General features: G+C 37.4%; 1 protein-coding gene across 12 annotated transcripts in view; it reads left to right on the plus strand.

Annotated features, from left to right (window-relative positions):
- LOC132786230 (tight junction protein ZO-1) overlaps window positions 1-23,807 on the plus strand; it is a 111,520-nt gene that overhangs the window by 77,040 nt on the left and 10,673 nt on the right. For 10 of the 12 annotated variants that reach the window (XM_060792708.1, XM_060792701.1, XM_060792699.1 and 7 more), the window contains 3 exons: window positions 17,667-17,836; window positions 20,976-22,571; window positions 22,636-23,272. In XM_060792708.1, coding sequence (XP_060648691.1) covers window positions 17,667-17,836; window positions 20,976-22,571; window positions 22,636-23,272 — 2,403 coding nt within the window. Of the gene's footprint in view, window positions 1-10,846; window positions 10,991-11,872; window positions 12,107-17,666; window positions 17,837-20,975; window positions 22,572-22,635; window positions 23,273-23,807 lie in introns of those variants that run through there. The other 2 variants (XM_060792709.1, XM_060792705.1) reach the window with 2 other exon arrangements.

The raw sequence follows: 23,807 nt of genomic DNA on the forward strand, positions 1-23,807 counted from the left end.
AACAAACCCTTTTGCAAGAAACTGGATAATAATGTTGGCATGTTCATTGGCCTTCCGAAGGGGGGGAGGAGGGAACTGAACTCGATTGAGCTGTAAAATTGTTAATTTGGCTTCTGTATTGTGTTAGTCACGTGAGCTTAAATTGCTTTTTCTTTTCCTGCACTGCCCTCGCTTTGACTTTGATGGAATCATTTTCCCCCTCTCTCGGTTTCTGTTTCGGTTTCGCTTGTAGTTTTCCCTCGCCGGGCAATTAAGTCTATGATTGTTTATGGATTTTTTTTAGGGGCGTTGGCAAAACAAACAATAACCCTTGATTATCTGCTATGCTTCATTTTATTTACTGCAGTTGATAAAATCGAAAAACATGTTTTAAAATAGTCACTATACTTAAGTGAAGCAATTTTGAAAATGAATTTTAGAAAAACAAAAGAAAATCAACATTATTATGAAGGATAGTCTATAGATTTGTTAATACTTACTAAAGACATTTTTAAAAAATATTGAAAATTAAAAAAGATAATTGTCATTTACATTTTCTTTAAATAAAGAGCTCAACATTTCATCATTATTAGAATTAGTTTAATGATATCTGAAGTTTTGTTTAAGTAACTTCAATATTATAATGAGTAATACAAATTAATACTTTTAAAATATATTTTAAAATGTATATTTGAATAATTCACCTATTTAAGAGTATTATTAAGGCAGCATTGCGTATATTTCTTAATATTTGCTTAACGAAATGACAATGCATAGCAATAGCTGCTTCCGATACAATTTCAATATATCACAAAGTATCTCAGATCAGCTGCAATAATTTACAATAGAAGCGATAAACATAAGATTTCACCTTCAAATAAAGCGAAGAAAAATGTCGTTCGACCTGTGCCACTTCTCAGGCCTAAGAGACGCCAAACGTTAACGTTAACAGGCTTTGCTACCATTCACAAAATTCACACAATAAGTATTTACTGAAACGAGCTTATTAACAACGATTTATTAGCATTTTGAAATGGAAATCGAAATCTAAAGCGACAATCTAGACAATCTAGTGGAACTGGAACTCAAACTGAGGCAGAAACTGGAACTCGAAACTGAAACTGGCTTAGAAAAAAAAAAAAACAAACAAAAACAAAAGCTTCATTCAGTTTGCATGGTTTAAGCTTAATTTACAAGATACAAGAGACAAGCAATACGTGTAAAATGCGTTCCGAGTTGCATACTATATACATTGAAGTATTTCTCTCTTTGAGTCTGTCTAACAAAAATGCGGTTTGCTGAATGTGTCGGCATTTTTGTGGCCCCCACTGGACAGTGGCCAGTGGTCAAGACTTGTTTGCTTACGAAACCGTTGGCACAAAAAACCAAGTTAGTGGCACAGCAGATACATTAAGAGAGCGACAACAAAGCGCGCTTATAAGTAGCAACAGAAATAACAAATAACAACTGCAACTGCAATTGATTAGGAAATGAGCTGCAACATTTTGTATCTTTGTATCTTGAGAGTTATGCGCCTGTCGCAAAGTCGCCTGTCGTAAGATACAAATGATATGGGACCTGCCACACCCAGCAGCGAATTCCTCACAATTGATTCATAAATGTAAAAACACAAAACAAAACTGGTTTCTGCGTAGCCTCCACAAATATTTGCATAACAATTTAACGATTCGCAATGCTTCTCGCAGTACTTCACATCAAATCAAGCAGAACCATCTACAACATTCCGCAGAGACGTTCATTCGAGTTCTTAATTCTCCTTTTTTTCTCACTTTCTCACTCTTTCATTATTAAAAAACACCTGCCAGCTCATTTGAGTGGCATTTTTTTGCCCTGTGGTTCCTCTGAGACTTCCTCTTTGACTCTTTCATTTGCATTCATTGCACGTCACCCAACAATGCATGTATTTAATGTGATTCAACCGCAGTTCCTTTTATTTCAACAAAATATTTAATTAAAATTATATACGAAATGGAAAGCTTTTCAATTCAGTGTCCAGCTAACATAGATTGGCAATTTGTGAGCGTCATTCAAGCTATTGTTGAGTCGAACAAAGCAATTTCAATAAATGCATTCAAAAGTTTCACTCAGTTCAATGGCAATTGAAGGGGGATACAGATTTGAAGGAGTGTTCATATTGTAGTTAATGAAACAAAAAACACTGCTTAAAGCATACTTTTAAGCAGTTCATAACTTTGAGCACTTGATCAAAAGTTTTTAATTCATAAAATTATAATACGAGAGAATAGAACCTAAGGTGGGAAAGTTGAAGCAAACAAACAACTTTTAACTTAATATAAACATTTAATCAAGAGAGTTTTTAACAAAATTATTTTAAGAAATAGTTTAGTTGATATTTACAGATTTTTTAAAATGTCATTTCAACCAGTTGCTTTAAAGTTTTTCCCCACTTTTCGTTGTCATTTAAGCATACAGTTTATAAAATATGGCTTAAAACAATCAATGCTTTGTTCACGTCAAATTTTATGATTATTTGCACATCAATTAGACGCCTTTGTCTTTGTCTTTTCAAACGGATCGAATCGTTAAGCAATCGCGTTATTCACACCTTCCAAATTTATTAAAGAAAAAAATAATCTTTTTATGTTTTCATGTGGGTTGCTCTTGGCTCTTGGCTTTCCGCCTTCGATGGATTGAATTCTGTGACACAGTTTTCCACTCAAATGTCAAAGTTTAATTTGTTGCTCAACACAAAAACGTTTAAAAGTCACACACGCACAACGATTTTATGAGAATTTTATGTATCATGAAATCAAAAAAAAAAAAAGAGTAGAGGAAAGAAAATAAGAATCAATGGAGGCCAAGCAACCTTTCACTCTCGGCGAAAGTTCGGGGAATCCATTCGCTACGTAAACCCAAATCGAAACAAGCTAACAAGCAATTTTATATGCAAATCGAAGACAGACTGAATAAAACATTAGCCAAGTCATCTGCTGCCAGAACGCAGACCTTTAACGCAATTTAGTCCACAAAACACAAAATAAAAAAGTTAAAGGCGAATCTTTGTTGCGCTTTTTCTGCGAATTTTACATTTTATTTTGTTCCCTTCTTGTCGTATTTTTACTCTTTTCGCATACTAATTGCGACTCTTTTGAGTTTCGAGTATGCCTTTATGCAAAATATGTCTTGTAGATCAACATTTGAATACAATGATTGAATGTTTTGTTGGCCCTCTTGGTTTATGAATCATCATCGTCAAACTGCGATCGAATATGCAATAACAAAAACCTGGCAATCAACAATGTGCTTGAAAAACAAACACAAATAAGTGCGAGACACAAAAGGCAATATAAAAATATTTTTCGTATTATTATGAATTAATTATAGTTTGATATGGCAGAGACCGCGACCGGATTCTTTGGATATTTCATTTTTATGATCGACGACGGAATTTTTATGTTTATTATTATTATTTTGCTGTTGCTGTTGCTGTTGGCTGAGCATATCGTAATATAATTATTCAAATTTTGCTTCTGTTTCTTTCTTTACAGGTGAGTTAAACGTTCCTTTTAAACAAATCGCCTGCCCCTAGGTCATGCTACCATATAAGGGGTATTCGTGAGTATGAACTCTTTATTCTTTTGTTCGAACAGGCCTCAATTAGCCAAAGTGCTGTGGCTTGGACACATCTGCTGCCCCATTAAAGGGCTGGCTATAATAGGAAAAGCATTTATGAGTGTTCGCTCATCGTCCATCATCAAAACTTGACAGCAACAGCTCAACTAGGGCTTCAATCTCTCACTCGCTGTTGTTAGTTCACTTGTTTTTTTTATGGTAAATTTTCATTTTCCAGTCGAGTGGATGGCAACTTTTATGTAACCTGGCACTTAATTGCATATGTAGCTCGTTCCTTGGTATCTCTCTCGTCGCCAAAAGAATCATTGAAGCGTCGCGTCGCGTCGCGTTGACTTTGTCACTTTGTATTTGTTGTTCTTGATACAGCACATATTTCTATCTAATCACATAATGGCATTCACGTTGCCATCAACACATAGTTAAACTTTGGTTGGCCCAAGGCACCTTTTTTTAACAAATATTTTTTTAACACAAAATATGCCAAACGATATCAATTATTTGCTTGCAGCTCATGCAAATTGTGCTGTAATCGATGTGTGGGCTTTTAATAGGTGTTGAGCACTCAGTTTTGCATCTATTAGAATGCATAAAATATAAGCATCAATTTATGGATTAATATAATAGAGAGGCCACAAAGATAATCGAGCAGTGAACGTGGGTTTCTCTAATGCTCCACAACTACTTGAATATGGCTTACTTGTTCACTGCAATTAAATGCTTGATCAATGCGAAACTGTCAACTCGTTAGAAAAGAAATTGTATTTCTTGTATAAAAGCTATAAAATTAAATGGTTTTTATAACCCAGATAAGGCCTTTGGTTTTTCACTTCTTTGCTTTGTTTATTATTTGCAAGCAATTTGTCGACATTTATCGCCAATGGAATGTTCTCCAATTGCAATTACATAAATTGCGTAATAATTTAATTATTTGTACAGGAAAATATGTCTGATTGAAAGAAGTCAATTAAATTTAAAGCATGTTAGATTTGCATTTTAACTTATTCATAAACTTATTTAAAGTGACTTAAACAATTCAACATTAGCAAGTCAGAAAGCTGGAGTAGATACCCGCTACCCATTTTCATTAAAACCTCAACTTAAAAATACTACTAAAATATACCAAAGGCTATATTTGGTATAAAGGTATACTACATTCAAACATACCGTACAAAATATACCAGACTGTAAACCAAAGAATCTAGCAACAGGTCAAGGTATTTCTTGCCATATAAAAGTAATTTTTAAATATTGGTTGCGGGTATAAAAGGCAATATATTAATCAGGTTACATTTAAAATCTAAATCAATCAAATCAGAAAAATAAAAAAAATTGCAAAGATATTAAATAAAATGTAATATTGCAGATTCGATGCAAGTATCGATTTAAAATTTCAATCAGCTTTGAGTGAGTTTTTCTCTACTTCAGCTTGAGCCATGTGAGATACTTTAAGCCTGGTGAAAATGATTTAGCTGTGCTCCACTTTCGAGAGGCAGCAATATGAGGAATGGGAAACTCACTGTTCACAGTCTGTGATTAGAATAGAACACAATGCTTTAGATACAGACACGTCACATGTTCCTTTGCACTTCTGCTTTGCTGTTTGTCATGTGTTTCTTTCTATCTTTGCTCCGTTTTTTTTCCTGTTTGCCTTGGAAAATTACACACTCATTTCAAAATGTTTACTTTTGCATACAAGTGTTGTGTGCACTACAAACGTGTTCCGCATCCCGAAGCCATAGCCGGTGCCTGCCTGCATCCCGTTTCCTGTTTACATTGCGACATCTCCGCCATTGCCGCATCTTCTGCTCTTCTGCTCCATGAGAGCTCAGTACAAAATGGAGTAGGTGTTTGCCCAGGGCGATGAGGGCATTGTATGACACGGCAAGTGACAAGTGAAAGGATCTGCGAACACTTGGAATAATATCCATTCAACCCGGCAAACGTCCCTCTTAAGCACGCCACTCAACTGGCCCTTAAAACCTGTGAAAGTTATTGACACGGACAGCCTAGAGTTTTTGCAATAAGCAAAACTATACCGTTGGATTAAAACAAGTTCTTTGTAGTTCTAGATTAATAAACTATTCAGTCATGTGTTTGCTAAGAAAGTAAAACCATTGTTTAATGAAGAAATGTATTGGGATTTGAATACAATTGTTAAATGTATAAATAAATAGTCTTTTTATTAAGTTTCATTTTTATTTTATATGAAAATGTCAACTAAAACCATTTTTCCATAAGGTACCAATATTTGAATTGCAATATTTTCAATTAATTTTCTCTTCAATTCTCTTTTTAATACTCACACTTTTCCCTTTCAAGCCAGTGCACTTTCGATAGTTGAACAGGTTTTCTCTGATCCCACTGTATCACATCGTCATCTATGTATAAAGAATTTTGTTCAATTCAGCAATTTAATTACTCATCAGTTTCTATCAAGAAAAAAGAAACACAATCTTTCTCTCTGGCATGCCCAACGTAATCCCAGCTTAAGAGCAGAGCATGTTGACCTTAAAGAATGATAAGTACAAAGCAAAGATGTTGCCTAGCCGCACTTGAGGGGCAATCCATTGTCTCCTCATCCTCATCCTCATCGTCATCGTGATCGTCGCTCTTTGCCCTCCGTCTGTGTGCCATACGAGAAGCGATAAGTACTTGAGGTATTTTCCAGTGCAGCAGCACGCATGCGTGCCATAACTCAAACATATGAACCCGGCAACACACGGACACACACTTTTCAGACTTTTCAATTTTCACCCGACTGCACTTGGAAATGTGACCCAGCGATGGGCTCGCGACGCATGCCTTAGTGTTTGGGTGTTTTGGTATTTTTTTATTCTTCTGCTTTTTGTGTGTGTTTTATGCCTTCCTCTTTACCTAATTTATGAAATCTAGAAATCTTAAGTTTTGTAGTTCAAGCACGTACCACGCACGAAACAAAGCCAAACACTCGACACAGAAATGGGCATAGAAATTCTTTGGCGAATGCCAAACACAAATGACCAAAGAGTTATCGACCTGTGTGCGTATCCGTGAGATACAGATACAGTATCTGTCCGTTAAAGTGTTCCAATTTGTGTGCTTTAAGTACAGCTAAAAACATTAACACGTCGCGCCGACATTAAACTCGTTAAATGCTCCCAAATGGGAGCAGAAAACAGGAGCAGGAGCAGCTAAGCCCCGCAGGATGCCACTCAGACGCATCATTTGGCAGAGTGACATGGTGACATTAACCACGCCCACTAAAAAGGACGTGCCAATCGACAATATGCAAATGTTGTTATTGAAATTCTGCTCTCCAAATGGTTTGATGTTCTGGTTTCTACGCAGTCTCTCTTGTAGTCTCGTCCTTGGCATCCTTCCGACTCGTTAATCGCCCCAGACAAGTCGTATGTCATACGTGAGCGACAGAACAGCAAAAGCCCATCCTGCTGCTGAGAGAACCTGTTAGAGGTAAGCTCACAACAGCAACAACAACAACAACAGCCTCATCCTTGGCCTTTTCCTGCTCTAACGACCACGTGTCCTTCCTGCTTCGATGTTAATAGCATCAGGCGCGACGAGAGAAGGAGACACATAAAAAGTGCTGACTGTCTGCAAAATTTAACAGAAATAAATGTTCTTTTCCGAAATACTAGAAATTGTGGTGTAAACACACAACAAAATAATGAAAGTAACAGCAAAATACTTTTTATCCGACAGCAAACATTTGAACACTTACTACCTCAATGTAGAGTAACACTGTAAATGAAATCACAACTGCGATACACAGTTTGAAAAGTTGTTTACCTTTGCAGTGTTGACAATGAATAACAAGTAGAAGTAGCTCAGTTGAGTGGGCTCGACAACGAGACACTTTTCAACCCAATGAGAATATTCGCAACTTATCTAAATAGTTTGGACTACATTGAATGTGTATTTTTCTCCAAAAATAATTGAGCTCTTCGAGTATAAATAAATGCGATAACTTTTTGGCAAACAGCATTCACAATCCTTGCCAAGTTTTCTGATTTATAAACTTTGACCAACTCAGTCGACGGGGAGTCAACAACCCCTGAGAGGAAAGCAATGTTAATGCTTGATTGCATTTTAGTGTTGTGCACTAAAAGTCAATTGTTTATCAATTGTTGTTGTCCGCATAGAAACGAACATTTCCCTCGAGGGTATTTTTCATTTTAATTTTTTTGTTTTTTTCTTTTTTGAAACTGGTGTGGAACGTGTTGCGCTGCTTGTACTGCGGCTGTTGTCCAGTGTTGTGCCTGTCTAGACATGTCCGTATTGCTTGCTACCTGCAACTGCAACACAGGGTTGTCTCGGTTGTAGTCCCAGAGCTCAAAGACCTTTCGTATTGTGTGTGCATTTGTTGCTGCCGCTACCTGAGGCAATGTTGCCTTGAAAATGCGCCTGGGAAATGCGTACAGCACCCAAAATCGAAATAGATTAAAAAATCATTAGAATGTTGATAAATTGTACAGCTCGAGGGTAACCAAATGAAAAAAAGTCTGAAAAGAAAAGGTTAAATCACTGCAGGAGGTGTTGAGCAAATTAAATTGATCATTTAGAGCGTTTTTAGCTGGGGTCGACTGCAGACATGATTGGGCCATGCAAGTTGAGACTGACCTCACACATTTTAGCTTCGGTTTAGATAAGAGTTCTTCTTTCTAATAATGTAGAGAAGCGGGTATACTCGCTATAAGTTTAACATGCGGGTATATAATAGGGCATTCAATAGCAAAGATAATGTTAATAAAATAAGTGAATTTATTTGAAGATTGTCACTTTATTCTGTTAAGAAAGTTCCGGATTTTCTTGCAATGTGTGTGAAGTATAATATAATTTACATAGTAAAGTTTACCATATACTTATTCTATTAGAAACCTCACTCTTTCTATATACTACTCAGAAAAAATATACTAAGTGCAGTATATGGTATCATAAAAATACTACTTCATGATTACAGAACTGTATTTATATTGCCCTTTATTTTTGCCAATTTCCGAATAAATTTCAATGCTCGAACTTTTTTAGATATTCTCTAGTAACTCCAAGTCCATCAGTCTCGGTTGAGTGAGTTGAAGTTATTTGTTTTGTCAATGAATCTTGTACTTAGTCGACCCTATAGATTCAATATCCATTAATGCAATTCAATATCCCACAATCCGCACAATATTTGCCTTTGTTTTCGCAAAAAATAAAAACCAGACCAGGACAGGACAGAGTGTCATGCTAAGCGTGTTTGTGTTTGTCTGCTCTATTTGAGCATTGTTCTTATTTTTGGCATGAAAACAAACGTTGTTTTCGATATCCAAAAGAGCTGCTCACACCTTTAGAACGTCAACAATGAGAACCTACCATACATTTAAATTCAATGTTATAGGAATTCCAGACTGTCGCTCTCCTCTGCCTTCTCCACCTCCACCTCCACCTTCATCTCCATCGATTGTTGGCATAATAGTTGATGTTGGAGTTTGGTATCGGTATTTGTATTTGTATTTGTATTTGTATAGGAAATGGCATCAGCATCAGCATCAACAGCATCGTTTACATTGAAAACAGAATAAAAACGCAGAAGAATGGTCGACATCGTTGCCCATGTTGATGGAGTAGCTCCATTTAGGAGTGCCAACTGCCTTCACGATTTGCCTTTTATTTTGCATAAATATGCGCGCTTGTCAGTTGCAGTTGCAGTCACTGTCAGCGAGCTCCATTGATGATGTGTTGTGACGACTGTCGAGCCCCGCTATGTAAATGAATATCTCTCAACATACTATATATGTACATATATACATTCGAATATATATAGATATTCTCACCATGACACTCTTTAAGCTTTGTCTTTAATTCATGAAAGTTTCTGCACACTTTGCACATTTTCATTTGCCATATAAAATTTAATTCATGGAATTTTTCTACTTCAGTTACTTCAACACAGTTGCAATTGCACTTGCAGATACAGCCTTATATACGCAGTACTTGTAGATACAGATACATTTGTCGTACTCACTTGCTGTGTAATGGAGATCTTCTTTTTTAGTCGAGTATACTCGTTTGTTTGTCACTTTAAGCATTTAATAAGCACTCGCTTGATTGAATTAATATGTCAAGTTGTTTGGCCATTGTTCACTGATCTCTCACTCTCACTCTGTCTCTGTCTCTATCTCAAAGCAGTTCAGATCGGTGCGGGCGTCTACAATGGTATAATTGAATTGAAACTGCCGTTAAGTGCGACTCAAGTTGTGAACTTTTCAACTTTTGCTCCAAGTGCAATGCAATTTGTAATCTCGGCAATAGACATTGTTCAGTTGCGTTCACTGGAATGCATCTTTCACAATTTTAAGGCATTCAGAGTGTTCATTAGAGCATGCAATGCGTATTGAAAAATTACGAAAATGTATTAGTATTAAAGTTAAAGATAATTTTAAAAATTTATATTTTTATACTAATTTTCTTTACTATAAAATATAAGATAAGTTTTTCATCTTATATTAAAAATTTTTTAATTAAAATTTTTGTTTATTATTCCGGCTGTAGAAATATTTTTTTTTTTTATTTAAAATACTTAAAATTAAACAAATGTTACAATGACTTATTAATAAACCATTAAAAAATATTTCATAAAAATTCTAAATTTCATCAGCTTTAAATCCTGCTCTACATTTTTCACTTTGTGATGAAATTCATAAGCGCTGCTCCTTTAATATTGAAAGAGGAAGCGAAATATCTTCAAATCACAGTGGTACACAATTCGACAAATAGGTTCCACAATGCAATAGATTCCACAACAAGTTGAAAATCTCTTTCATACACAGTTTTATCAAATATTGCTATTTGCTTTTGACGTTTTGTTTACATTTTTGTCTTCGCTGCCGCTTTCCGGCCTCAATGAGCAAACACACAAACGCACACATTCATGCATTGGCATCCACAAACACAAACACACACACACAGTGTTACCTATACAAATGCAACAACAGATAGGGCAGCAGCTACTGCACGTCGCGTTTGCTTGTTTTCTCTTCGTCGTCGTCGTCGTCGACTTCGTGTTCGCTTGTCTGACTGGCTGGCTGCCTTTGCTTTTGCTTTTGCCTGTGTGCCTTTATTCATTCGCTTGTTTGTTTTGTGCTATGCCTTCATCATCGCTTCGTTCGCTTCGTTCACTTCGTTTCGCTTTGCGCTCGCTCTCCGGTTTTGGATCTTGTGACTGGGTGGAAGTCGACTGCCATCCACAATTGTAAAATAGTTTCGAAGCGTGTTTCAAGCCGTCAACGTCAACGTTTGCCGTGTGCGGACTGCGACGGCGCAAGCAACGACAACGCAACGACGTGAAGTTGTATCTTTAGCGATACACTCTCGCATGAATACCAAATATACAACAAAATACCAAAAGCTTGTGTGAAATGTAAATGTTAATTAGTTGGCCAGCTGCCCAAATAAAGTACTACAACAATTATTGAAGTGCACAATAAATACAATTACAAATACGTGTACTAATCGAATAGCGAACCGAATGTGATTCGTGCGCTGCCTGCGGTTGCAGTTGCTGTTGCTGTTGCAGTTGAAGTTGCAATTTCTGCCGCTGTCCAGTGAAGCGAGCAGCTGCAGGCGCGAGCAAGCGAGCGAGCATTTCACTTTCGGTGCATCCAACAGATACTTTTTGTGTTGCGCTCCAAATTGGCAGCTGTTTGGGTCATTGGCTTTTTATTTTTTGAGCAATTGCCCAATACCTAAGAAGACAATGCAATTGCTTTCATTCGCGTCGCGTCACGTTGATCTGATCTAGCCAAAAACAAAAAAATAAGAGACAACAAAAATGTATCTTAAAGTGCGTGCGCCAATCAATTAGCATGTAAATGCGGTGCGTGTGTGTTAATTAAAGCCGCCTTGACTGGCCACAGCCAACACCCTTAAAGACGCAAGACAAGGCAAAAACAAATAACCAAAAAAGAATATGTTAAACAGCCAAAAACAACAACAATATCTGGCAATATCCGTTTGCCACTGAATGACGCGTTCTCAGATAAAATAATATGCAAATACACTTTGCCGGTGTGCTCTACGCTGTTCAAATTCCTCAATAAATTGTCTCTCGTTTGAAGCTGCAGCTACTCTAGTCAAGACATTCGAGTTTATTTATAAATCATTATCTCAGACAGCGTTAAAGTGCAATCAATTATTGTTATTTACCTGCAGTCTGTGTTCCCAATAACAATTGAAAGTGTGACATCAGCTTCAGGCTTACAATTTTTTGTATTTCTAATATTTTTTTGTGGCTCAATTTCAGTTATATCTACACACAAAATTTATAATTTTCATAACTTCAAACAAGTGAAAAGAAAAATAAAATAAATATTCAAAATAATGTCATACAATTGAATTAAATGCTCATGTTAATTACGTTACGTTGTATGAGAAACATTTCCATTATCAAAACATCAACCCAACACGTCCAACATCAACATCCACATCCACAGTCACAACAATGAAATTTCCGGATTATGTGCCAAACAACATGTTGGTAAGCAAACCCAAGTGACTGCGTAGATTTTTCCTTATAATTGAAGTCGTTAACGAGTCATAAATGCTCTATAAATCAAGGTGTTCTCACTTCATAATTATGAATAATAAGCAAGACGCTACAATGGACTTTGATTGACGTTGAGATACCCGCTACAATTTTATTTCTATTTAAGATTAAAAAAATAAAGTGTCTCTTAATTTTTATCCATTACCTTTTTCAGAGAAACTTCCGAATTTATTTCTTACTTAGATAAACATATCAGAAATCTTCTTTAAATTCAAAATATAAGTTCGTTATAAATAGTTTTTTCTTATCGAATATCCAGTCCATTGCCAATAGATAATCGCCAGATGGCATTGGAAGGTTAAAACGCTCATATCGTAAATAAAATCCTTCAATTATTTGGGGACCCTGCAAAACACATAATGTTACAGAATAAAAAACAGAAAATTGAAATAAAGAAAAAAACTAACCACATAGGGACATGTATGATTAATATTTGAATATTCCTTAAATAGATTATAGATGAGAATAACGAAAGGATTATATGACTTTTTGACAAATCGACAGGCATCCACAGTTCCCTTCAAAATGAAAGGCTTATAGCCATTGGCTCTTTTGTACATTTGCATTTCCATGAATATATTGTCACAGGGTTTCAGAATCGTCCCATTAAAATTGAAGACAGTTTTATTTCGGTTAATGGCGTTCAGTCTACATTTATGTATTGCCATCAATGATTTGTTGTAACTCTCACAAACTGCATTTGTAAATTTGAACACGACGGCTTCCTGTTAAACCAAAAATAAATCACTTATTTCACAATCACAACGCTTCCAGCAAATATTGTAATTACATTATAACTCATTATGTAACTTAGCCAAAAGAGAAAAATTCCGAACGTCAAAATACTTCTTTGCATATTGGATTATTTGAACTGACTATTCCATTGATTCATAGCTTCGGTTAATGTATTTTACAAAGTTTTAACACGGTTCATCAGCCAAAACGCTCGCTCAATTAAAAAGCCATTCAACTACTATATTAAAATCTATATTAAATGCAACAGGTTTTTTAATTTATGTAATTAAGTACATCAAAATATTTCTGTCAATAAATGTTGACTATCCATAAGTTATTAGAAATGGGTCATTGCCAGAATTTACAAAAATCATCATCCTCTCGATAAGTAACTTAGTAACTCAGAATTTCTAAATTAACTCATTTTAAATGCTACGCAAGAGAGATTTTTAAAGTCCCTGAGATATGGATATAAATATGAAGAGCAATTAACATCATCACTATTCTATTACAAAATAAACAATTGATTTTGGGGCACTTGTTTTCAACTTTATTAGTTCAAAAATCTTCATTAAATGAAAAGTATAAATTCGTTATGAAGGTTTTTTTTCCTTTCAAATATCCAATCCATTGCCAACAAATAGTCACCAGTTGGTAATGGGAGGCTTAGTAGATCAGGTCGCAGATAAAATCCCTCAATTATTTGCGGACCCTGCGAAAATATGAATTTTCCAAACAAAAAAGAAAGTTAACAGAACAAACTATGAAGAAACAAAAAACTCACCACGTATGGACATGTGTGATTAATGTTAGTATACTCTTTAAATAAATTATAAACGAGTATAGCAAATGGATTATATAGTTTTTTGATGAATCGACACGCATCCATTTTGGCGTTTAAAACAAAAGGTTTATAGCCATTGGCTTTTTTATACACTTGCATGTTTATCTTAATATTGCTGCAGGGATGCTGAATCGTTCCAATAAAATTGAAAACGGTTTTATTCCTGCTAATCGCATAGAGTCGACAAGTATTTATGACCATCCACGTCTCGTTATAGCTCTCACATACGGCGTTTGTGAACTTGAAAGTGACAGCTTCCTGATCAAAAAAAATGATCTGTAATTCACTATTATATATATTCCTTTATTTTCGTTATACTTGCATTAAAACTCCGATTGTAAATCCAAATGAAAAAAATGCTTAAAGTAATAAGTCGTGCTCTCATGATGGTCTATGTAAACTGTTTATTCTTACAAACTTTGATCGAAATACAAAAATAGTAGAATGATACGGTTCACAAGTTTAACTACATTAAAGTCAACCAACCAAAAACTCATTTAACAATATTAAATAGCTACATTATTAAATGTATTATGTATTTAGTTTCACAAAGCGTTTATAAAAACATTTGTCAATTACATAGTACCTTAAATTGTTACTACTTACCAAAGCGAAATCCAGAAAAGGGCTCGACCAATAAAGAAATACGATTTATGCGTTCTTCTCTCAGATATACAACACATTTATTATACCCTTCTACCCAATGTGCACCGGGTATAAACTCTAAAGATAAAACATTCCAAGATGAATGTCAAGCATTTTTATGTGAAGGTTAAAGTTACAACAAAAAAAACTCGTTGTTGAAATGCTTTAAATTTAAAGTACTCCACAATGTGTAGAACCCAAAACTCATGGGAACTTATAAATGGTTTTTAATTTATTTACTTTGTTGGCCAGATAAAGATTCTGATTTCAGATTAGATAAAGACACTGGGTAATATTTATTTTATGTGACTAAACATAAAGATGTAACTTCACATCACTTTAAGAATTCGTAGCGGAAACAACGAAATACAAATCTAGATTTCCATAATTTATGTAATGAAAAATGGCTGTGTGAATGTTTTTTTTTATGAATTTAAAGTTTACAGTCTCAAACACTTTATTTGTAAAAATAACTTAAATATAATATAAGCTTTGATTTACACAATAATAATTTTAATGATCACATAATGATATTACTTTTGTGCTCAAAATGTTCTGTTACCCAATAGTATTTTTAGAATTTTGTTGTGTGTTATCTTAGCTATTTACACATGTGATAAATCATACAGTTCAGTCGTCCTATTAGAGGTGTGCTGTCACTCAACACACATGCTATACGAATAATAAATTACATTAAAAATGACTCTCCTCCAGCATTGAATGTAAACATGAGCAAAACTACAAAGAAAGTATGGTTTAGTTCTTGCTTTGTTCTTCGTTTCCCCCTCGATTGTGGGGAGTTTTCCGCACGCATTCATTTCAGAGCAGATCATTAAACTTCAAGCTAATTTCACTTGCAATTAAGTTAATTATAATTTTATCGCCCGCCCCGTTGGCAACGGAACTCGGTCACAATACGTTCATAAATCTTCGACTTTTTCTCGCTTGCATATTCGGTTGTGTTCGCCATGCAAGCCAAGCATAACAATTTAATGCACAAAAATGAAGATCAGTCCAAAGATACAACTAATCTAACTAACAACAGATACAGATACAACACACAAAAATGCGACTTATGCTAATTTTAGGATGTTTCCCGTTGCACCTGCACTTCAACAACGTAACCTAACAAAATGAAAAGAAAAGAAAACAAAACAAAAATATAAATATAAATAAAGACATGAGCATACATATTTATAACTTAGCATGCGCCCACGCAAACACATGGCTAAGTCTAACAAATTTCATATTTTTAGTTAATTTTCAGTTTCCAAGGCACGAGTCTCTCTCGCCACAGCCCACGTGAAATTTTAATTTGATTTTGTTAGTTTTTTGTTTCTTCAACTTCAAGTTGCAAATGATTTCGAAATTGGATGCGTCGCGACTGCTCGTAACGCCATCGATATTCGCTTGCCGCCCACCTGAGAGTCGAGACTTTGGTATTGGTCTTGGGTCTCGGAATGGGGGATTGGCACTCTAAACGAAAGACTTGCAATGAATCACAGCAGTCTCTGTATTGTGCATTGAACAAGCACTCAATGGGATTTATTTTTAATTGATTTATTTTCGCATTATTGGATTTGTGCTGTGATTGAGATCTAATTGAGCACAGCGTCCGCTCTCCCATCACAGTTCACAGTTCGGAAATCAGAAAATGAAATGCCACCCGCTGAGTGATGAGTGTAAATGCAGTAAACAATTTGTAAGCTAAATCAGTTTATTAATCTATAGTGACAGGTGCGAGACAACATGGTTGTAAAATTAGTTTTATTACCAAACACTTTCATTACAAAAAACAATCATTTACTTCTTTTGTATATTTCTTTTGATTGTATCAAATAATTTGATGAAATTCACTAATCTTCCTTAAATTCGAAATATACATTCGTAATAACTAGCTTCTTCTTATCAAATATCCAATCCATTTGCAATAGATATTCACCAGTTGGCAATGGAAGCCCCAATATATCGGGTCGCAGATAAAACCCATCGAGTATTTGATCACCCTGTATGAAAGTATATCACAGAATATAAAACAAGTTGGTTCGAGTTGTAAAACTTACCACATAGGGACATGTGTGATTAATATTTGAGAATTCCTTAAATTGTCTATAGACAAGATTGACAAATGGATTATAAGATCTTTTCACAAATCGACAAGCATCAATAGTTGCCTTTAACACGAAGGGTTTATAGCCATTCGCTTTTTTTATACGATTGCAAGGCCAGCACAATATTGCTACACGGTTTTATGATTGTTGCATTGAAATTGAAGACAGTCTTATTTCGATTAATAGCATGCAATCGACATTTATTTATCACCAGCAACGACTCGTCATAAGTCTCACAAACAACATTCGTGAATTTAAACAGCACAGCTTCCTGTAAAAAAAAAAGTTGAATTTATTCGCGATCCCTAATTGTGGATATTTGTATTCACATTATATCTAAGATTATAAATTATCCAATATAAGAAAATAAAGTAGACAACAAGTGTTCCTCGCATGTTGACTAAAACGAACTGAAGTTTATGAAACGATTCATCAAATAAAATGCGTTGAAATCAACCGACCATAAAATAGATATATTAAGGATTATATAATATTAAATGCAGTTCGATTAGGTCATCAACAATTATTTAGTTAATCCTCAGACTAAACAAATATCGACCAAATGTAGTCAAATAGTATTTTAGTCTTCAGAAATCAAACAGTGAGTGAAGCAGTGAAATTTAAAATAATTCACGATTGTTAAATGTGTTACAAATAAATTACCAGCAATGGATATTCAATAGCGAGAAAGTCCAGAACACTTTCTATTTAATATATTTAATAACGATTTTTATAATGGATGAAAATACACCACTACTCTGAATGTTTTCTGTTAGGAACTTTATTCATTTTCTAAAAATATTTGTGTACACCATAAACCTATTTAAGCAATTTTTCTATTAGCCATAAAATTGAATGGTGCTCGTTGTTAATTTGCATATTTGTTTTGGGCTCCGGCAAGTGCACGTAAATCGTAAAACGGAAGTCACATGTGCACTTCCGCCTCGTAAACAATATTTTCTCGCTGCTTCGCTGGGCGCCCATCCTTAACAAATTCCAATTAAAATATATTGAAATAAATTGAAGGAAAAAAAAACTACAGCAAGCAATTCCTCAATTCCTCTTTTGCATTCACCATACATATGTACATAAAACTAAAAAAAAACGAGTATTTTTTACTACAATACCTTTCTCAACTTCCTATGCTGCATTGCAGGGCGATCGCACCACATGGGAGTATCACACAGTTTCGGTGACTCGAGTGCCCGGCTATGGGTTTGGCATTGCCGTTTCCGGTGGACGTGATAATCCCCACTTTGCCAACGGGGATCCCTCGATTGCAGTCAGCGATGTGCTCAAAGGTGGACCGGCCGAGGATCGTTTGCAGTAAGTACCTACATACTATATTATTCTATACTATATATAGAAAGTAAGTATATCTATAGTCTATCCCCCTCTTCTGTGACCAAATGACTTGGCGAAATATTGTTGAGAGAGAGAGAGAGAGGCAGAGATGTGAACTTGAATCGCTAGACAGCTGTTGATAATTACATACTTGAGTATAATTCTGATGTGTCAGCTGTTGTCGCTGTCAGGGCAGGAAATTAATTGTTATGTTTGAAATGTTTAACATGCTCTCACTCTCTCTCTTTCTCACTCGTTCTGGGCTCCTAATGTGCCCTCATGTGATGTGTTTGCCAAGCTTTAGTCAATCTCGAGTCTTTGTTTTGCACATAAACAAATGCTATAACCACAAACAGTGCATTTCCTCCTTAGTTACAGTAGCAACTCAATATGTTCTTAAAAGAGCAGATCATTCAGTAATTGAAGTGTCTTGGCAAACATTTAATCAATTTAATTTAAAAATATGAAAGAAACAATTTATATTTTTATGGAGATTATTTATAATGCATTATTTACTAATTGTCTCTTTTTTTTAAACATACGATTTTGAACGGAGCACATTAAAAATCAATCTTTAAATATTTATAGTAAATTTGAAATAGTTTGTACAATTCTAAGCATTTATATTAGTTTCGTTTCTCTTTTTCAATCAATCATGAAAGAATCTCTGTCTTCAGAGTTTCACTTATTCTTAAAATATATTTAGATGTATTTCTTAAAGGCAAGAATACACCATTAACTTAACTTTAAATGCATTTTAATAAGCGTCTATGCAGTTTAAATTAGCTTTCATATGCTTTCTAGAGATGTTATTGACTATTCTCATAAACTCTAGTTTAGATATTGACCAATCTCATCATAAATGCCCAACACGCCCTGACAGCGTGGCTTAATAAGTTAAGCCATTGACAGGGCATCTCACATCTGACATCGTTAATCTTGGTCTAAGAATTGTAAATAGAACTCACAGACGAAAATTAGAAACCCAAAAGCGCACAACACACAATTCAAAACTTCAACTCACGTCGCGGAGCCCTCGAATAATTAAGGTAACGCCTTAGCTAACGTTTTGAGGCTGGGGTTTTTTGCGGCTAAAGTTCCTCTGATGCTCTCTGTGTTGCCGTGTGTTGATAATAAAAATTCCAAAACGTTTTTCAATAGACGCGCAGATGAGGAGGGGAAGAAAAGGGAATGGAGGCGAGTGTTGAGGAATGAAACCGAGTGGAGCGAAGCGACCTGCCCAATGCTCCATTCTACATTCTCCAATACCTTTCGTGCTTGAGTGATTAAAAACTTGTCATAATCTTTTTTCCAAAGAAACTATTTACACGACACACAGTGCAGAGCACCGAGGGCAGAGCAGAGAACAATTTGAGTTTGTCTACCTGGCTGGGGATTGCAGCGAATTTCAAAAGGAAAATCACGAGAAGAGAGCTGAAGGAAGATACAAGCATATTTCAGTGCGGCGGCAAGTGTAAATTAGCTGCACATAAAAGGCCGTTGAATAGTTCTGCCAGCCGGCCGGCCGGCAATGAGTACTATTCATGAATGTATTCGTAGCGCAAGCGCTGAAAGATGAAAGCTTAAGTTTCACTTGGAATGCTTATGCCTAACCCACACACTTCACCTCTCCCTTGCAAGCATTTCTTCCTCCACTTTATTGCCGCATTTTTGACCAGCTTAATTGTTAAAGTGTTCAAGTCTTGTCAACCGAAAGTAAAACGCGGCATAGACGAAGATCGTCCTCGACTTGGACGCACTTCATGCGCTCTTGGACATGTTAATCGTGTTTGGCTCATAGACATGCAATTTTCACAATTATCATTATCATTTGTCTATCTGTCTGTCTGTCTATAGACAACATAACACACATACGTACAAATCCAGTAAATGTAATTCGTCATGTGCTATTTATTTCATTTTACTTTTCCGCGTCATCCTCTTACGTTCCGTTCCGTTCCGTTCCAAGAACAGTTGGTAATTGTTGGGCAAAGAATTGAAGTATGAAGAATAAGATACAGCTACAGGTAGAAGTAGAAGTTGGAAATAGAAGTGAACCTTATTGTTGTCTATTGAAGTGTAGAAGCCGCTTAAACGGAAAGACATACAGAGGCATACGTCTCTGTCACAGACTTGGTCTCAATTCTCTATTTCTCATCTCCAGTCTAGACATTGCTTTTTGCCTAGCCTGGTTTCTTTTCGAGCAATCTAATAATTAGATATGAGATTTATCCCAATTTGTATTGACCAGCAGTTTGTGCTTTTAAATGGTTTCAACTGCTGCTACTGTGCATTTTGTTAATTACTATATAGCTGCTTGACTAATGATTGCTTAAATGGTTGCCTGGTTGCTTGGTTGCTTAGTTGTTGGTGTGCTTTGCTCTCTAATGACCTGCATACTAGTGGATGTTGATTACTCCGCACACATCCACATTCAAATCCAGTCACGACTTGCAAGTTCTTAATACTTGGCTAATGTTTGACCATAGATTTAATCGACTACCTAAGGCCAATGACAAATTGCAGTTGATAGCATGAAGGTTGCAATTCGTTCGCTCAGCTGAAGCTCAAAGCAAGAGCAGCCAACTTGAATCAGGTTATAATAAATGAAAATAAAATATTACTAGCTAGTCCCACAGTGTTCAGCTTTCTAGCTCTTACCTTTACACCAATGTGTTGATAACTCAGCCAATATCACTTTGAAATAAAAGGCAGATTTTAAAATAAGCAAGCTGAATAAAAACACTACTTAGCCAGTTTGAGCCACAAAATGTTCAGTCTTCTAGCCCTTACCGTATGGTCAGCGTGTTGATAATAAAGTCAATATATCAGTCAGTCAGTCAGAAAAGAAAAGTACATACATTACAATAAACATATCGTGTTCTTTATAAATGTGCTTAGCGCATTAAATATGCGAGTAGTAATATTATGCTCATCTCTCTCAACTCGAATGTCATTAAAAAATTAACTGAAGTTCTACACTTTCAGCGTAAGTCTTAAACTCAAACAAACACACTCGCCACATTTATCATTAAGTGTTAGTTATTAAAACATTGCTGCTATAAGTGTGATCTCTATCTCAAGCTGCGACTAAAATGCTTTCTCCACTTTCGCTTTGCAGAGTAAACGATCGCATCATTTCGGTGAATGGCGTCTCGCTGGAGAACGTGGAATATGCGACCGCCGTGCAAGTGTTGCGTGATAGCGGCAATACGGTCACACTGGTGGTTAAACGCCGCGTGCCGTTGAACGCGGCCACAGCAATTCCCGCACAGCATCAGCACTCGCACAGCATGAGTTCCATGGGCTTGGGACTGACGAATGGCAACGGCAACGGCAACGTCAACGTCGTCAATGGCAATGGCTTGGTCAGCAGCCAGGCGCCCAGCGCAGTCATGTCCAGCATGAGTCAACCGAATTCACTAAACTCGTCGCTGGTGCAGAGCACTGGGGGAGGCGTGGCAGGTGGCCAGCCGATTAAGGTGACGCTGACCAAGGGCAGCAAGAAGGACGACTATGGCATTGTACTCGGCTGTCGCCTGTTCGTTAAGGAAATCTCGACGAAGGCACGGGAACAGCTGACAGCCAACGGATATTCGTTGCAGGAGGGCGATGTGATTACACGCATACACAACACGAACTGCGGGGATACGATGAGCCTCAAGGAGGCCAAGAAGATCATCGATGGCTGCAAGGAGCGTCTCGGTATGGTCGTCCTGCGGGACATCACCAACCAGTCGACGGTCAGCCAGTTGAACAACTCGGGACATCAGCAAGCCATGAGCAATGCCAATCTGTATGCCACACATCAGGCGCAGGTTTCCAGTTGCAGCAACAATCTGGATGAGGCCTATGTGCCCGGAGGTGCCAGCCACTCCTCACAGAATCTTTACGTGCAGCCGCCCACACGCACCTCGAATGGACCGAGCGTTAATGGCAATGGGCTGAATGAGGAGAAGAGCAATCTCACGCCACGCGGACGTTCGCGTGGTCCGCTGATGGATGGCGTTTCGCTGCAACAGCTGGACAGACCGGTGACGCCTACAAATGGAGGGCGTGGACGTGTGGATGAGCCCCCAAGGCCACCGCCACCGCGTGCCGCCCAAGAGGATTTCTACAGCTCGCGGCGACAGTTGTACGAGGAGCGTCAGAGTGCGGAGCCGCGCTTCATCTCATTCCAGAAGGAGGGCAGCGTGGGCATTCGCCTGACTGGCGGCAATGAGGCGGGCATCTTTGTGACCGCGGTGCAACCGGGATCGCCAGCATCGCTGCAAGGTCTGATGCCGGGCGACAAGATACTCAAGGTGAACGATATGGATATGCATGGCGTGACCAGGGAGGAGGCGGTGCTGTTTTTGCTTAGTCTGCAGGATCGTATCGATCTCATTGTGCAGTACTGCAAGGAAGAGTACGACGAGGTGGTGACCAATCAGCGTGGCGACTCCTTCCACATCAAGACACACTTCCACTGCGACAATCCGTCAAAGGGTGAGATGGCCTTCAAGGCAGGCGACGTCTTCCGTGTCATCGATACGCTGCACAACGGCGTCGTTGGGTCGTGGCAGGTGCTAAAGATTGGACGCGGCCACCAGGAGATGCAGCGCGGTGTCATTCCAAACAAGTCGCGGGCCGAGGAGCTGGCCACAGCTCAGTTCAATGCCACCAAAAAAGAAATGAATGCCAATGAATCTCGCGGCAATTTCTTCAGACGTCGTCGGTAAGTGCCGCATATTAGAAGATAATAAATATATTTATTAATTCCGTTGCTTTTCTTCCGACAGCTCCACGCATCGTCGCTCCAAGAGCCTGTCGCGTGAGAACTGGGACGATGTCGTCTTCTCGGACAGCATCTCCAAGTTTCCCGCTTACGAGCGCGTGGTTCTACGTCACCCTGGCTTCGTGCGACCCCTCGTCCTCTTTGGCCCCGTCTCGGATCTAGCTAGGGAGAAACTCGCCAAAGACTATCCCGACAAGTTCTGCACCCCGCTGCAGGACGACGACAAGACCAGCACAGCCAACAGCAGCAACAGCGCCAATGCGACGAACGGTAGCAACAACAACAAGTGTCGCATTGTTCGACTATCGCACATACGCGATATCATGGATCGGGGCAAGCACGCGCTGTTGGACATCACACCCAATGCCGTGGATCGCTTGAACTATGCACAATTCTATCCCATTGTCATATTCCTGAAGACGGACAGCAAGCACGTGATCAAACAGCTGCGCCACGGTCTCCCGAAGGCAGCGCACAAGAGCTCCAAGAAACTGCTGGAGCAGTGCCAGAAACTGGAGCGTGTCTGGTCGCACATCTTCAGCACACAGATTGTGCTCAACGACGAGGAGTCCTGGTATCGCAAACTGCGCGACTCGATCGATTTGCAGCAAAGCGGCGCTGTCTGGATGTCCGAGTCCAAGGTTAGTGTCGTTCTCGTCTCGCTCTTTTTATCTTTTGCAACTTGTCGTTGTCTAGTGTAATCGTAATGTAGTTAGTCCTAAGTCCAGTAGAACTCATAATCTCGATGTCGATGTCGTTGTCGTGATCTTTATTAATGCTCCACATACAATACGTAACATGATAACTGAGCTACGTTTATCGATGTGATAACTTCTCCATAATGGTGCTGGGGCCAAAGAGACTACACTAGCTTCTGCGAAGATTAAAAAGATTAATCAATTGAATAGATACAGTTGCAAGGGTCATCCCTATAAGGAAGCCCTTTATCCGTAAAGTACAAGAGCCATAAGTTGCATATAAAGTTTCATTTTATATACGTTCCTTTAATGGAAATCAAAGAATTTTAAAACTGAAACCACAAGACTATAAAGAACAATAACTAAGAAAAGACGGGAGTAGCAATTTAATTTGCCCAAGAAGGATGCAGAAAAACAGTATCTTTGATATGAATAATAATTCAGAAAAACACAAAAAAAAAGCATAAAATGTATTAGA

The sequence above is a fragment of the Drosophila nasuta genome, chromosome 2R (genome assembly GCF_023558535.2).
Source record: "Drosophila nasuta strain 15112-1781.00 chromosome 2R, ASM2355853v1, whole genome shotgun sequence".
Lineage (NCBI taxonomy): Eukaryota > Metazoa > Arthropoda > Insecta > Diptera > Drosophilidae > Drosophila > Drosophila nasuta.